The following is a 15466-nucleotide window of genomic DNA, read 5'->3' as shown; positions in this document are numbered from 1 at the left end:
GGGAAGCTCCATTGAAACAAGGCGACAGTGACCCTCAGTGGCTTCACACTGACAGTACACACTCTATACTGCACGTTTCATCTGTCACTGTTCAGATAGTCTAGAATGGTTAACACATTTTGTCCATGTTGGCTTAAAGGGTCAAATCATGAAAACTCACTTTTTCAGTGCTTGTGCACATACGTTTGGGTCTTGAGTGCCTACCAACCCTCAAACGGTGAAATAAGACAACCCAGTCAGTTTTTTCAGAACACGTGATCCAACAAGCCATTCATATTTGGCTCCCCTTCCGGCTGGTCAAATACTGACGCTTGGTCAGTGAGCCTCAGTGTTTGATACAGATGCTTTGAGACACCCTTTGGGGTAAACTCATCCATGCTATAGACGGTAAGAGCACCTGAAGTAGTATATTGGGTGCCATATTCCACTTATGGTGGGTGGGTCAAACAAACTCAGGACTTGCACCCAGGAGACTGCAGTTCATGTTCCATATGAAACTAAAAGTCATTGATGATTTATCTTGTCATGTGACATTAATCATTATCAAGAGCTATGATGGGAAGAAACTTAAGGAGCCTTTTTATACAAGGAACTTTTTATTTACATCATGCATAAAATATTAGGGACAAAACAGCATTGATAGTGCAAAATCATATCATAAATAAAAACTAATCCCTAGTTCAGTAAGGTCCAAGGACACAGGATGTTGTATGCTCTACAGACAGTAAAGCCCTCTGAGGCAATTTGTGATTTGTGATATTGAGCTATACAAATAAAATTAAAGTGAATAAAATGTAATTGATTAGACCAGAGCCAAAAAGAATAGTGAATATTGGACTTAGATGTTATATTTTTCCAATGGCAATGTGCCTTCTACATCCGCTGTGGTTCTGTAATATAAATGTCAACACATTACAACATGCATGGTACTCATCCTCTTGTTACTACTGTTCGAGCATTATTCCGACATTAAAACAACAACTTGACAATATTTTAGGACGGCAAGAAACATTTAAATAAGGATATTTGCAATTTCAGTCCTTACAGTAATTTATATTATGTAAAAAGAGAGATATTATTATCACATCATAATCAAGGAATCATAAATAGATGTATTGCATTTTGACTATTGACATTTACCCTGCTGCCATTTAAAAATAAATGAAAAAGTGCTGTTAACACTGAAAGCAACATGTATAAATATTTATATATTTAAAAAAAGAAAGATGCATGAGCAAGTGTCAAAGTCAGTTTGACAAAAGAGCTGAGGCTTTGTCCATAATGATGCAGAGTTAAGGCTCAGTATTCATTGCACTGGTCAGGCGTCCGTGGATGTTATAACCTGAGGCCTGCTGATCCTTACAGAAAGAAAATAAATAAATCAATGTAAACATGACATATCAGAAGCAATGAAGGAATCAAAGAAAGAAAAAAAGTTGAGTCATTAAATGTGAGTAAGGTTGTTAATAATAGATTATCTTCCGATTTTCTAGATGTACACTTACCTGGGTGAGAAGTCTCTCTGAGGTTGAGCCAGGTTGGAAGATTGTGGGGGTCCAACATTAGAAAATGACTGAGTATCAGTAGTTAGACTATTGTGTCTGTATGGTCTATCTGACAGGTGGTATTCAGTGTCCAGCCAGTAAATACTCGCCGCTGAGCCCAACTGTCCGTCGTCGGTATCCAAAGATGGTCCAGTGACAGGTTGTCCGTAAACACCTCTGTCCACTCTGTGGCCGGCTGACTCTTCGTGTGTGTAAGCGAGGTTGTTGAAATCTCCTACAGATAGCCCAACAGTAAGGGGGTCATTGGATGATCACATGAAGACTGAATGCCATTTTATGCCTGCACAACAATGCAAGAATGGCCATCACACAGATGTGTAAAGCAGATTAAAAAACGCATTTGCCTTGGTGGTTCTCCTAAAGCTGCACTAACAATAGTGTCTTTATATTAACAACAGATCAAATGGCCATGAGTAATGTAACAGGTGCAAATACACAATTGCTGCAATCACACCCACAAACAGCTTGTGGACACAATGTAGACAATTAATCAAAAGTAGGTCACCATCGTCTTTTGCCCCACACAAAATGTTTTAAATAACAAAATAACACGGGACTTTTATAGTGACGAATTTTCAGCAAATTAAATGTGATTACACACCGTTTCACAGACGCTCCTTTGACCACGAAATACATCCGATCACTATTCGATCAGGCGGGTCGCAGTGAGCGGACAAGCATATGCGGACACAGCCGAGTGCTGTACACTACTACTACCTGCTCAGCCTCAAACAGCAGACAGAGCAATTTTTCTCAGGGTCGGTGGAGACCAAACCACAGCTAAAAGGAGATTAAATATTGGACTTTCATTCATCAGGTGGACACAAACATGACTCTAAATGAAATATAAAGTTGCTCTGTGTCCGCTTGATGTGTGACAATTGAAAGAAAAACACTTTATAGTGCAATAACATGTTGATGTTGTATTTACATCTTGTTCCACTGCCTCCAAATAAGCTAAAGGTTTTTAATGCAGATTTAAAATATCATGCTATGCCTACGCTGAAATGACTGGTATGTTCTCCCACTTCACTGTATTTTATCATAACCTGGAGAAAGCCTTTCAGATAGTAACAGTTAATAATTGGTAAAATACAAAAGGAAGACCTTTATACCAGCTTGTCAGCATTCCTTCACAGGATGACAACTTTCCCAATGAACTTCAGTCCTCCCTCTGCATATCCTCATAGAACAAGGCCCGTGCAAGAAACAGCAACCAGACAAACAGACACGATGCAAATGTTCTGCCACAGATCTTTTGCTGTGTAAGGTTACTACAAGGAACTTTTTACAGGTTCTCTCAATGTAATACTGATAACTCTACATATGTGACCTACATAAGTAAACAAGACCATCAGCGAGAATATTGCCTTTTACTATATAGTTATTCTTAATGCCGGTCTTTGGGTCTGATTCCCCGCGACAGGAGACAAAACAATTAAAGGCACGTACATTTATTAAAAACAGGCCATATTGCTGGACCTGCTGGAGGAAAGGGGGGTGCAGGAGGACCACAACCAGTACTGAGAATGGCAGACTGTCAGACCTTGCTGCAGTAAAATGTGAGGTTTTCCAAAGTGATTCTGGTGGCCACAGATCTTTGCAACATGAGGCAATGGTGCTCATTAAAACACTACCACTTTTGTGGTCGTGTTTCTTTGGAGCCGGCAAAATCAACACAACATGAAAGTTCCTTGTAAAAACTTTTTAAAAAGTATCCTGATACATTTCATTGCTTTACTTTGACGATATTGGGTGATAGAACAAGAAGAAACTGGTGTGCGTGTGTGTGTGTGTGTGTCTGTGCAGTAAATATATTACCAGGATTGTGAATGTCAGTGTTGGCTCTTTTCCACTCAAAGTCCTCATCCAGCCACTGATTCACCAGCTGTTCTTTAATGTCCCTTCTCCTGCAGAAACAGCAGATTGGGTTCTATCATGTCAGTTCATTACAGAAGAAACATGTGTCCAGTGGTGTTAAAAGGCTAAATTAAAGGCAATTCCCATTACAAACATGGTTAACCTCATGGTATTATGGAGTATTTATCGATAATATTATAAATATCTAATAACTAATAACAATCTGCCCTTTATAAACCAGTTACAGTTGGAGACAAACCTAAGGTTAAAGTTGTTGTTGAGTAAGCTTAACCATAACTTCATTCTTTTGTATTTGTAAATAATCACTGTCATTGAACATGATCTGGGGTTTTGCTAAATAATCCATTATCACAATCTTGTCTAGCGATAAAGTTGATATATCATATGATACATAATAAGTAAAGTATTGATATAGCAGCCGGTAATATCAAGATGCAACCAATCACCTCTTTTGCTTTTGCTTGTTCCTCAGTAACAATGCAGTCAAGACTCCCACTATGACTAGAAGACAAGCAAGGGTCACACTTAGCCCTGCATAGAAAGCAGTCATGTGTATGGGGAGGCTGCAGTCATCATTCAAGTACCACGTCTCATCCACATTGTGACAACTGAAAACAGGAAGAAGAATACAGTTAACCCACAGAGACTATGAGGCAGCAAAAAGCAACAGATCTTCAAATCTTTCATATCCTGATATGAATCTGGAATTAGGGATGTAGAATAGGCTAAATCCAATGTGGGCGGCTTTTCAGTAAGATTTAATCATTTAAAGCCCTACCTCTTCAAGTATTTAAAGTTTCAGTTATGAGGCTAATTAAACCTTCAAATGCGTAACGGTACAGCAGCTCTGTTTGTCTTTTGGAGGATTTAGTTTGAACTGTAAATTGACAAGAATTACGCTGTATGTTTGGAGATGTTAGTAAGAATTTCAACACGAAATGTTAAAGGTGAGCGGGACAGGAATAGGATTTTACATGAAAAGTAGGTGAGCAAATGTGTGAATAACACTGACTGTCTACGCGTGCACACTGTTGAAAGCAAGTATATCACGAGATGTTTACCAGCAGCACATAGTCAACTTACTGGCAAAGCGGTCCAGTGACTTTGTACACTCTGCAGATTCCCCTGTTGTAGCATCTTTTATGACGTGAATGTCGACTGTGGCACACGGTCACACATGCTATCGTTCCATCAATGCGCACGAGCTGGTAGTATTTACCGACATCCGGATCGTTAACGAACTGTTCACAGACCGCTGGTGCATGACAGCGGGAAGGAAGATAAACAAATAAACTGAGCGTTAAATAGGTGTTAATTTAGCTGTTACTTCAAGTTTTATCATTAATAAATATACACCCAGTGGTACAGCTCAAAAAGTCGTTATGCAAAAACCTGATCAGCCAAAAGGGGTTTGGGAGAAGGAGGCTTTCATGCTGCAGTGAAGGTCTTTGTGTAGACGTGTAAAAACACGTCATGGCTTATGCTAAAATAATGCCAGGGGTATAATTTGAAGGATTGACAATTTAATTTAAAGGTACACTTTGTGTAACTCTTAATACTTCCAGTGTCAATACAGCTCACTAGTGAGTGCTGTAAACAAAAATATCACAAGCAGCATTGCAGAATCATGGAATGCAATATGATATTTATGACATGCAATAAAGCTAAATATAAACAAAAACCTGAACAAAAAAAAAGTACCTATAAAAACATTAAACTGAATATTTTTTTGACAAAGTGTATACTAATTGTATACTTTACACACATCAATACACACACACACACACACACACACACACACACACACACACACACACACACACACACACACACACACACACACACGTTGAGGTGATACTGACATCCCAAATCAGCCTCCGTTGTATTCACTGTGGGAGGAGCGGTGGTGTTGAAATTAGGACATTCTGAAAATTCAGAGGATAAAAAATTACTTTGCTATGTGTACGCTTGATGATAATCACAGTCTTTTTAGCCAATTTTGGTCCAGATTGAAATGTCTCAACAACTATTGGATGGACTGAAAATTAGAACAGATATTCATAGTCCTCAAAGGATGAACCCTAATGACATTGGTAAGTCTCTGACTTTTCCTCTAGCACCACTAGCCGGTCTACATTTGTGTTTTTAAGTGAAATATCGGGACGATTGACAACAATAATTTCCCATGAGCATACATCCTGACACAGGATTGTTGTATTTGAATGAAAATAGATCTGATCTCATTTCAGCTATTGCCAACGTTGTATAAGATGTTTATTCATTTTCTGTCTTACCTTCTGTGCAGATAACCAGGCTGTCAACAGCCTCCTTAATTGATCCAACAATTTCCTCATATAGCTGTTCAGCACTAGCGTTGTTTGGAATCGCCAGAACCACATCATGAGTGACACTAACACTGAGACAGAAAGAATTTCATACATGTCAGTTTCAGTGAGACGGTTTCAAGTAAAGTTCTGAAAATGTAAAAAAAGTGTTTCTAACTCAAAATATGAAATGTTGGTGAGAATTATTAAAATGCTCACAACCTTATTTGTTCAGCTTCGAATGTTAATCAATCAAAAAAACATGGCATTTTTGCAGCAATGAGTACATTATCATAAATAAATAAAAATGTCAAATTGATTTTGTAAGACAAAAGGAATGAACCAAACTTGATGCTTCTATGCTCAAGTTCAACCTATTGGCATTATCAGATATTTTCCCACAATATTCTTTTGCTGATTGATTCAACATAAGAAACAGAAACTCTCCTTTAAAATATTCCTTTAACACAATACACAAACGAATCCATTTAATTTACTAATCTATAAGATATCTGTTGTCATGGTTCTTTGTTAACATACCTGCTGTATTTTCAGCAACAATAATGTCATATTAAAAATAAGTAGTATAGCTGGGTTTTCTTGCCTCATTTGAGAACGCAGAGTATTTGTAAACCTGACCTCTTTTGGTAAAAGATGGGTACTTAACCGCACCTCTCCCACTAGCTGGTCTTCGGTGCCAGGTGATAGCACTCTCTATCAAGAAGAATAGATGGTGACACCACATCTGGCACCAAAGATCAAGTAAAAGCAGACGGAATTATGAAAATGACCAGTCAGCTCAGACAGTCTGTTAAAAGTCAGGGTGGAAAATTACCTACCTGGGTATTAAGGATCTAATTATCTACATAGTTACGTGTGGGTGCCATCCCACAGCTGTTCCAGTGCAGCTTCACAGTACCTAACTGATATTCATTATACACATTTCAAATTATTATTTTATTTAGCCAAAGAACAATTGTTTAATGTCCACTCTTCTTTAAATACCTGTCTGATCTTGATGTGATACTGTAGAGGGCAATGGCTTCATCCCATGATCGTATCTGAAATGAAGATGAAAAAATTAATGACCAGCTTTTAGCTCTAATCTCTTACTCAATGCACTGCTGGAAAAGTTCAAATGTTTTGAATTGTCTTACCTCATCCACAGTGTTATTTGAGAATCTAACCAACGGTCCTCCACGGCTAAGAGAAAACAACAAGAGAGACATTTTCTAATGAAAAAGAAGCTTGGTAACTTAAACATGTTAAAAGTATGTAAAAACAAAATCACATTACATGCGTCTTTGAGATGACTTCAATACAAGAAAGAAGTTACCTTACCTAACACTAATTACCACAATTTCTTTGAAGTTTGCTATCTTCTTTGCCAGGTAATATTTCTCCATCTGAAAAATGACAAAATAAAATACACCATGTCTTCACGGTAGCATGGGTCATATGAAATTATGTTTTATGGCTAAATCATTATCTTGAAAAGATAAGATAGAATATGGCCCAAGGGCTGATATATCGGCACAAAAAGGGAGGTGCCTTCTACATGTGATGTCCTCTTCCCATGCGATGGCCCTCTGTCCTGGGCTGTTTGTGTTGTTGGAAATGCCTGGCCAGTGATGGTATAGTCCTCAAGTCCAAATATGCAGTCCAGCGAATATTTAAATTTCAACTTGGCATTGCTTTAATACAATGAATAAGATGAATCTACAAAGACATTATATCTAGTATTTCTTCATCATTTGACCCAGGGCTGTCTCAATGTCAACACAAAAGACTACGTTTGCCTTTACAAACATTTGAAAAGCTTGATTGAAATTGTTTTGTATTAGTTCGAACTTTTTGGATTAACTGTGCTCACAACAGCCTTTTTGATTTTGCAAGGGAAAAAAATGCAACATGTGGCAATATACAAAAGATGGCACAGAGCAGAGGTCATTGTTTCTTGGAAATACAGATTGGACTTTGAGGAAAGGCTTGTTGGAGAGAATATAGTTGAATATAGTGTTTTCAGAAAATAAATTGCTTTCAACAAGCATGCTGTATCCATGTATCTCACCTGGTTGGTGAAGTTTCCAACAAATTCTTTGTATTCACGTGATGTTTCATCCTCATATTTTACATTATATTCATTGTTGATCACCAAATGAACCACTACTGTTCTGGAAATTGTAACTGTAAAGAGAAACAAATGTTTACTTGACTTTGAAAGTGAACAAAACATTGAAAAAAACTAATATTGGATTTGTGAAACTGAATTACCTGGCTCAACATCAATTTCAATAAACTGGCAGAGAGTTCCATTAAGTCCAATAGGACATGTGCAATTGTATCCATTGAAAGTTCCTCCATTCTGACATGGCTCGGGTGTGGTTGTTGGTTCAGTGGTTGGCTTAGTTCCTGGATTTGTAGGTGGTTTAGTTGGGGCTGTAGTTGGTGCCTGAGTGTGTGGGTGAGTTGATGGGGTGGTTGGTTTAGCAGTTGTTATCTCAGTTGTAATGGATTGATGAGTCATTGATGTGCCATCAGTTTGCCCGGTTGTGAATTGAGTTGCACCAGATGGAGCAATTGTGGAGGACCCAACAGGGGTTTCGCTTGTTACAGTTGATTCAGTTGTTGTGATGTAGTCAGTGGAATAACTTGCTTCAGAGTACAGAGTTGACGACATTGAGACTGTCATGCCAGTTTGTTCAGAATTTGAAGTGGGATAAGTGGACTCAGTTAAAATTGTAGTGGTTGAATCAGATTGGTGTGTTATTAAAGAGGCATCAGTGGACTCAGCTGTGGATGATTCATGTGTTGTATCAGACTGATCTGTGGTAGAGATGTCATCAGTTTGCCAAGTTGTAACCTCGGTAGTATCAAATCTATCAGTTGTGGAGGTGACATCAGTTTGCAGAGTTGTAACCTCAGTTGCACCAGATTGAAGAGTTGTGGATGACCCATCAGTTGTTTCACTTGTCACAGTTGATTCAGTGGTTGTGATGTAGTCATTGGAAGAAGTCGCATCAGTGGACTCGGTTGATGATATTGCGACTGTCGTGCCAGGTTCGTCAGAAGTTGAAGTGGGATAAGTGGACTCAGTCGTTAACATTGCAGCGGTTGTGTCAATTTGATCAGTTGTTAAAGAGGCATCAGTGGACTCAGCTGTGGATGATTCATGTGTTGTATAAGACTGATCGGTGGTAGAGGTGCCATCAGTTTGCACAGATGTTGCCTCAGTTTTATCAGACTGATCTGTTGTGTAGGTGCCTTCCGTTGGCCCACTTGTTGGCTTAGTCGTACTAGAGTGATCAGTTGCAGACGTGCCATCAGTTTGCCCAGTTGTAACTACGGTAGAATCAGATCTATCAGTTGTGGAGGTGACATCAGTTTGCACAGTTGGTACCTCAGTTGCACCAGATTGAAGAGTTGTGGGTGAACCATCAGTTGTTTCACTTGTCACAGTTGATTCAGTGGTTGTGATGTAGTCAGTGGAAAAAGTCGCATCAGTGGACTCAGTAGATGATATAGAGACTGTCGTGCCTGTTTGGTCAGAAGTTGCAGTGGGATTAGTGGATTCAGTCGTAAAAATTGCAGCGGTTGGAAAAGTTTGGTCGGTTGTTAAAGAGGCGTCAGTGGACTCAGCTGTGGATGATTCATGTGTTGTATAAGACTGATCGGTTGTAGAGGTGCCATCAGTTTGCACAGATGTTGCCTCAGTTTTATCAGACTGATCTGTTGTGTAGGTGCCTTCCGTTGGCCCACTTGTTGGCTTAGTCGTACTAGAGTGATCAGTTGCAGACGTGCCATCAGTTTGCCCAGTTGTAACCTCGGTAGTATCAGATCTATCAGTTGTGGAGGTGACATCGGTTTGCACAGTTGTTACCTCAGTTGCACCAGATTGAAGAGTTGTGGATGACCCATCAGTTGTTTCACTTGTCACAGTTGATTCAGTGGTTGTGATGTAGTCAGTGGAAGAAGTCGCATCAGTGGACTCGGTTGATGATATGGAGACTGTCGTGCCAGGTTCGTCAGAAGTTGCAGTTGGATAAGTGGACTCAGTCGTTAACATTGCAGCGGTTGTGTCAATTTGATCGGTTGTTAAAGAGGCATCAGTGGACTCAGCTGTGGATGATTCATGTGTTGTATAAGACTGATCTGTGGTAGAGATGTCATCAGTTTGCCAAGTTGTAACCTCGGTAGTATCAAATCTATCAGTTGTGGAGGTGATATCAGTTTGCAGAGTTGTAACCTCAGTTGCACCAGATTGAAGAGTTGTGGATGACCCATCAGTTGTTTCACTTGTCACAGTTAATTCAGTGGTTGTGATGTAGTCATTGGAAGAAGTCGCATCAGTGGACTCGGTTGATGATATTGCGACTGTCGTGCCAGGTCCATCAGAAGTTGAAGTGGGATAAGTGGACTCAGTCGTTAACATTGCAGCGGTTGTGTCAATTTGATCAGTTGTTAAAGAGGCATCAGTGGACTCAGCTGTGGATGATTCATGTGTTGTATAAGACTGATCGGTTGTAGAGGTGCCATCAGTTTGCACAGACGTTGCCTCAGTTTTATCAGACTGATCTGTTGTGTAGGTGCCTTCCGTTGGCCCACTTGTTGGCTTAGTCGTACTAGAGTGATCAGTTGCAGACGTGCCATCAGTTTGCCCAGTTGTAACCTCGGTAGTATCAGATCTATCAGTTGTGGAGGTGACATCAGTTTGCACAGTTGTTACCTCAGTTGCACCAGATTGAAGAGTTGTGGATGACCCATCAGTTGTTTCACTTGTCACAGTTGATTCAGTGGTTGTGATGTAGTCATTGGAAGAAGTCGCATCAGTGGACTCGGTTGATGATATTGCGACTGTCGTGCCAGGTCCATCAGAAGTTGAAGTGGGATAAGTGGACTCAATCGTTAACATTGCAGCGGTTGTGTCAATTTGATCAGTTGTTAAAGAGGCATCAGTGGACTCAGCTGTGGATGATTCATGTGTTGTATAAGACTGATCGGTTGTAGAGGTGCCATCAGTTTGCACAGATGTTGCCTCAGTTTTATCAGACTGATCTGTTGTGTAGGTGCCTTCCGTTGGCCCACTTGTTGGCTTAGTCGTACTTGAGTGATCAGTTGCAGACGTGCCATCAGTTTGCCCAGTTGTAACTACGGTAGTATCAGATCTATCAGTTGTGGAGGTGACATCAGTTTGCACAGTTGGTACCTCAGTTGCACCAGATTGAAGAGTTGTGGGTGAACCATCAGTTGTTTCACTTGTCACAGTTGATTCAGTGGTTGTGATGTAGTCAGTGGAAAAAGTCGCATCAGTGGACTCAGTAGATGATATGGAGACTGTCGTGCCTGTTTGGTCAGAAGTTGCAGTGGGATTAGTGGATTCAGTCGTAAAAATTGCAGCGGTTGGAAAAGTTTGGTCGGTTGTTAAAGAGGCGTCAGTGGACTCAGCTGTGGATGATTCATGTGTTGTATAAGACTGATCGGTTGTAGAGGTGCCATCAGTTTGCACAGATGTTGCCTCAGTTTTATCAGACTGATCTGTTGTGTAGGTGCCTTCCGTTGGCCCACTTGTTGGCTTAGTCGTACTAGAGTGATCAGTTGCAGACGTGCCATCAGTTTGCCCAGTTGTAACCTCGGTAGTATCAGATCTATCAGTTGTGGAGGTGACATCAGTTTGCACAGTTGTTACCTCAGTTGCACCAGATTGAAGAGTTGTGGATGACCCATCAGTTGTTTCACTTGTCACAGTTGATTCAGTGGTTGTGATGTAGTCAGTGGAAGAAGTCGCATCAGTGGACTCGGTTGATGATATGGAGACTGTCGTGCCAGGTTCGTCAGAAGTTGCAGTTGGATAAGTGGACTCAGTCGTTAACATTGCAGCGGTTGTGTCAATTTGATCGGTTGTTAAAGAGGCATCAGTGGACTCAGCTGTGGATGATTCATGTGTTGTATAAGACTGGTCGGTTGTAGAGGTGCCATCAGTTTGCACAGATGTTGCCTCAGTTTTATCAGACTGATCTGTTGTGTAGGTGCCTTCCGTTGGCCCACTTGTTGGCTTAGTCGTACTAGAGTGATCAGTTGCAGACGTGCCATCAGTTTGCCCAGTTGTAACCTCGGTAGTATCAGATCTATCAGTTGTGGAGGTGACATCGGTTTGCACAGTTGTTACCTCAGTTGCACCAGATTGAAGAGTTGTGGATGACCCATCAGTTGTTTCACTTGTCACAGTTGATTCAGTGGTTGTGATGTAGTCAGTGGAAGAAGTCGCATCAGTGGACTCGGTTGATGATATGGAGACTGTCGTGCCAGGTTCGTCAGAAGTTGCAGTTGGATAAGTGGACTCAGTCGTTAACATTGCAGCGGTTGTGTCAATTTGATCGGTTGTTAAAGAGGCATCAGTGGACTCAGCTGTGGATGATTCATGTGTTGTATAAGACTGATCGGTTGTAGAGGTGCCATCAGTTTGCACAGATGTTGCCTCAGTTTTATCAGACTGATCTGTTGTGTAGGTGCCTTCCGTTGGCCCACTTGTTGGCTTAGTCGTACTAGAGTGATCAGTTGCAGACGTGCCATCAGTTTGCCCAGTTGTAACTACGGTAGTATCAGATCTATCAGTTGTGGAGGTGACATCAGTTTGCACAGTTGGTACCTCAGTTGCACCAGATTGAAGAGTTGTGGGTGAACCATCAGTTGTTTCACTTGTCACAGTTGATTCAGTGGTTGTGATGTAGTCAGTGGAAAAAGTCGCATCAGTGGACTCAGTAGATGATATAGAGACTGTCGTGCCTGTTTGGTCAGAAGTTGCAGTGGGATTAGTGGATTCAGTCGTAAAAATTGCAGCGGTTGGAAAAGTTTGGTCGGTTGTTAAAGAGGCGTCAGTGGACTCAGCTGTGGATGATTCATGTGTTGTATAAGACTGATCGGTTGTAGAGGTGCCATCAGTTTGCACAGATGTTGCCTCAGTTTTATCAGACTGATCTGTTGTGTAGGTGCCTTCCGTTGGCCCACTTGTTGGCTTAGTCGTACTAGAGTGATCAGTTGCAGACGTGCCATCAGTTTGCCCAGTTGTAACCTCGGTAGTATCAGATCTATCAGTTGTGGAGGTGACATCAGTTTGCACAGTTGTTACCTCAGTTGCACCAGATTGAAGAGTTGTGGATGACCCATCAGTTGTTTCACTTGTCACAGTTGATTCAGTGGTTGTGATGTAGTCAGTGGAAGAAGTCGCATCAGTGGACTCGGTTGATGATATGGAGACTGTCGTGCCAGGTTCGTCAGAAGTTGCAGTTGGATAAGTGGACTCAGTCGTTAACATTGCAGCGGTTGTGTCAATTTGATCGGTTGTTAAAGAGGCATCAGTGGACTCAGCTGTGGATGATTCATGTGTTGTATAAGACTGATCGGTTGTAGAGGTGCCATCAGTTTGCACAGATGTTGCCTCAGTTTTATCAGACTGATCTGTTGTGTAGGTGCCTTCCGTTGGCCCACTTGTTGGCTTAGTCGTACTAGAGTGATCAGTTGCAGACGTGCCATCAGTTTGCCCAGTTGTAACCTCGGTAGTATCAGATCTATCAGTTGTGGAGGTGACATCAGTTTGCACAGTTGTTACCTCAGTTGCACCAGATTGAAGAGTTGTGGATGACCCATCAGTTGTTTCACTTGTCACAGTTGATTCAGTGGTTGTGATGTAGTCAGTGGAAGAAGTCGCATCAGTGGACTCGGTTGATGATATGGAGACTGTCGTGCCAGGTTCGTCAGAAGTTGCAGTTGGATAAGTGGACTCAGTCGTTAACATTGCAGCGGTTGTGTCAATTTGATCGGTTGTTAAAGAGGCATCAGTGGACTCAGCTGTGGATGATTCATGTGTTGTATAAGACTGATCGGTTGTAGAGGTGCCATCAGTTTGCACAGACGTTGCCTCAGTTTTATCAGACTGATCTGTTGTGTAGGTGCCTTCCGTTGGCCCACTTGTTGGCTTAGTCGTACTAGAGTGATCAGTTGCAGACGTGCCATCAGTTTGCCCAGTTGTAACCTCGGTAGTATCAGATCTATCAGTTGTGGAGGTGACATCAGTTTGCACAGTTGTTACCTCAGTTGCACCAGATTGAAGAGTTGTGGATGACCCATCAGTTGTTTCACTTGTCACAGTTGATTCAGTGGTTGTGATGTAGTCAGTGGAAGAAGTCGCATCAGTGGACTCGGTTGATGATATGGAGACTGTCGTGCCAGGTTCGTCAGAAGTTGCAGTTGGATAAGTGGACTCAGTCGTTAACATTGCAGCGGTTGTGTCAATTTGATCGGTTGTTAAAGAGGCATCAGTGGACTCAGCTGTGGATGATTCATGTGTTGTATAAGACTGGTCGGTTGTAGAGGTGCCATCAGTTTGCACAGATGTTGCCTCAGTTTTATCAGACTGATCTGTTGTGTAGGTGCCTTCCGTTGGCCCACTTGTTGGCTTAGTCGTACTAGAGTGATCAGTTGCAGACGTGCCATCAGTTTGCCCAGTTGTAACCTCGGTAGTATCAGATCTATCAGTTGTGGAGGTGACATCGGTTTGCACAGTTGTTACCTCAGTTGCACCAGATTGAAGAGTTGTGGATGACCCATCAGTTGTTTCACTTGTCACAGTTGATTCAGTGGTTGTGATGTAGTCAGTGGAAGAAGTCGCATCAGTGGACTCGGTTGATGATATGGAGACTGTCGTGCCAGGTTCGTCAGAAGTTGCAGTTGGATAAGTGGACTCAGTCGTTAACATTGCAGCGGTTGTGTCAATTTGATCGGTTGTTAAAGAGGCATCAGTGGACTCAGCTGTGGATGATTCATGTGTTGTATAAGACTGATCGGTTGTAGAGGTGCCATCAGTTTGCACAGATGTTGCCTCAGTTTTATCAGACTGATCTGTTGTGTAGGTGCCTTCCGTTGGCCCACTTGTTGGCTTAGTCGTACTAGAGTGATCAGTTGCAGACGTGCCATCAGTTTGCCCAGTTGTAACTACGGTAGTATCAGATCTATCAGTTGTGGAGGTGACATCAGTTTGCACAGTTGGTACCTCAGTTGCACCAGATTGAAGAGTTGTGGGTGAACCATCAGTTGTTTCACTTGTCACAGTTGATTCAGTGGTTGTGATGTAGTCAGTGGAAAAAGTCGCATCAGTGGACTCAGTAGATGATATAGAGACTGTCGTGCCTGTTTGGTCAGAAGTTGCAGTGGGATTAGTGGATTCAGTCGTAAAAATTGCAGCGGTTGGAAAAGTTTGGTCGGTTGTTAAAGAGGCGTCAGTGGACTCAGCTGTGGATGATTCATGTGTTGTATAAGACTGATCGGTTGTAGAGGTGCCATCAGTTTGCACAGATGTTGCCTCAGTTTTATCAGACTGATCTGTTGTGTAGGTGCCTTCCGTTGGCCCACTTGTTGGCTTAGTCGTACTAGAGTGATCAGTTGCAGACGTGCCATCAGTTTGCCCAGTTGTAACCTCGGTAGTATCAGATCTATCAGTTGTGGAGGTGACATCAGTTTGCACAGTTGTTACCTCAGTTGCACCAGATTGAAGAGTTGTGGATGACCCATCAGTTGTTTCACTTGTCACAGTTGATTCAGTGGTTGTGATGTAGTCAGTGGAAGAAGTCGCATCAGTGGACTCGGTTGATGATATGGAGACTGTCGTGCCAGGTTCGTCAGAAGTTGCAGTTGGATAAGTGG

General features: G+C 41.6%; 1 protein-coding gene across 1 annotated transcript; it reads right to left on the bottom strand.

The window, feature by feature from the left end:
• Positions 1-577: 577 nt before the first annotated feature.
• LOC306714885 (uncharacterized protein) lies at positions 578-8238 on the bottom strand. Its single transcript, XM_079185057.1, has 12 exons — positions 8045-8238; positions 7842-7957; positions 7112-7176; positions 6928-6973; positions 6776-6831; positions 5741-5862; positions 5309-5371; positions 4530-4701; positions 3893-4054; positions 3387-3475; positions 1506-1779; positions 578-1358 (listed from the first exon to the last, which is right to left on the bottom strand). Exons 3-12 carry the CDS (start codon positions 7174-7176, stop codon positions 1319-1321), a joined length of 1089 nt encoding a protein of 362 aa, XP_079041183.1. The 5' UTR covers positions 7842-7957; positions 8045-8238; the 3' UTR covers positions 578-1318.
• Between the last annotated feature and the right edge of the window lie 7228 nt (positions 8239-15466).

This window comes from Pholis gunnellus, assembly GCF_910591455.1.
Source record: "Pholis gunnellus genome assembly, chromosome: 23".
In the NCBI taxonomy this organism is placed as follows: Eukaryota; Metazoa; Chordata; class Actinopteri; order Perciformes; family Pholidae; genus Pholis; species Pholis gunnellus.
This window is presented reverse-complemented; position numbering and strand designations above follow the sequence as displayed.

What these genes read in the sequence shown, in the direction of transcription:
- LOC306714885 (XM_079185057.1), bottom strand. Translation starts at nt 7,176, where the DNA reads ATGGAGAAATATTACCTGGCAAAGAAGATAGCAAACTTCAAAGAAATT. An exon ending in CAAATAACACTGTGGATGAG is followed by an intron (nt 6,832 to 6,927) that starts GTAAGACAATTC and finishes TCTTCATTTCAG; the next exon opens with ATACGATCATGGGATGAAGC. An exon ending in AACAAGCAAAAGCAAAAGAG is followed by an intron (nt 3,476 to 3,892) that starts GTGATTGGTTGC and finishes CTGTTTCTGCAG; the next exon opens with GAGAAGGGACATTAAAGAAC.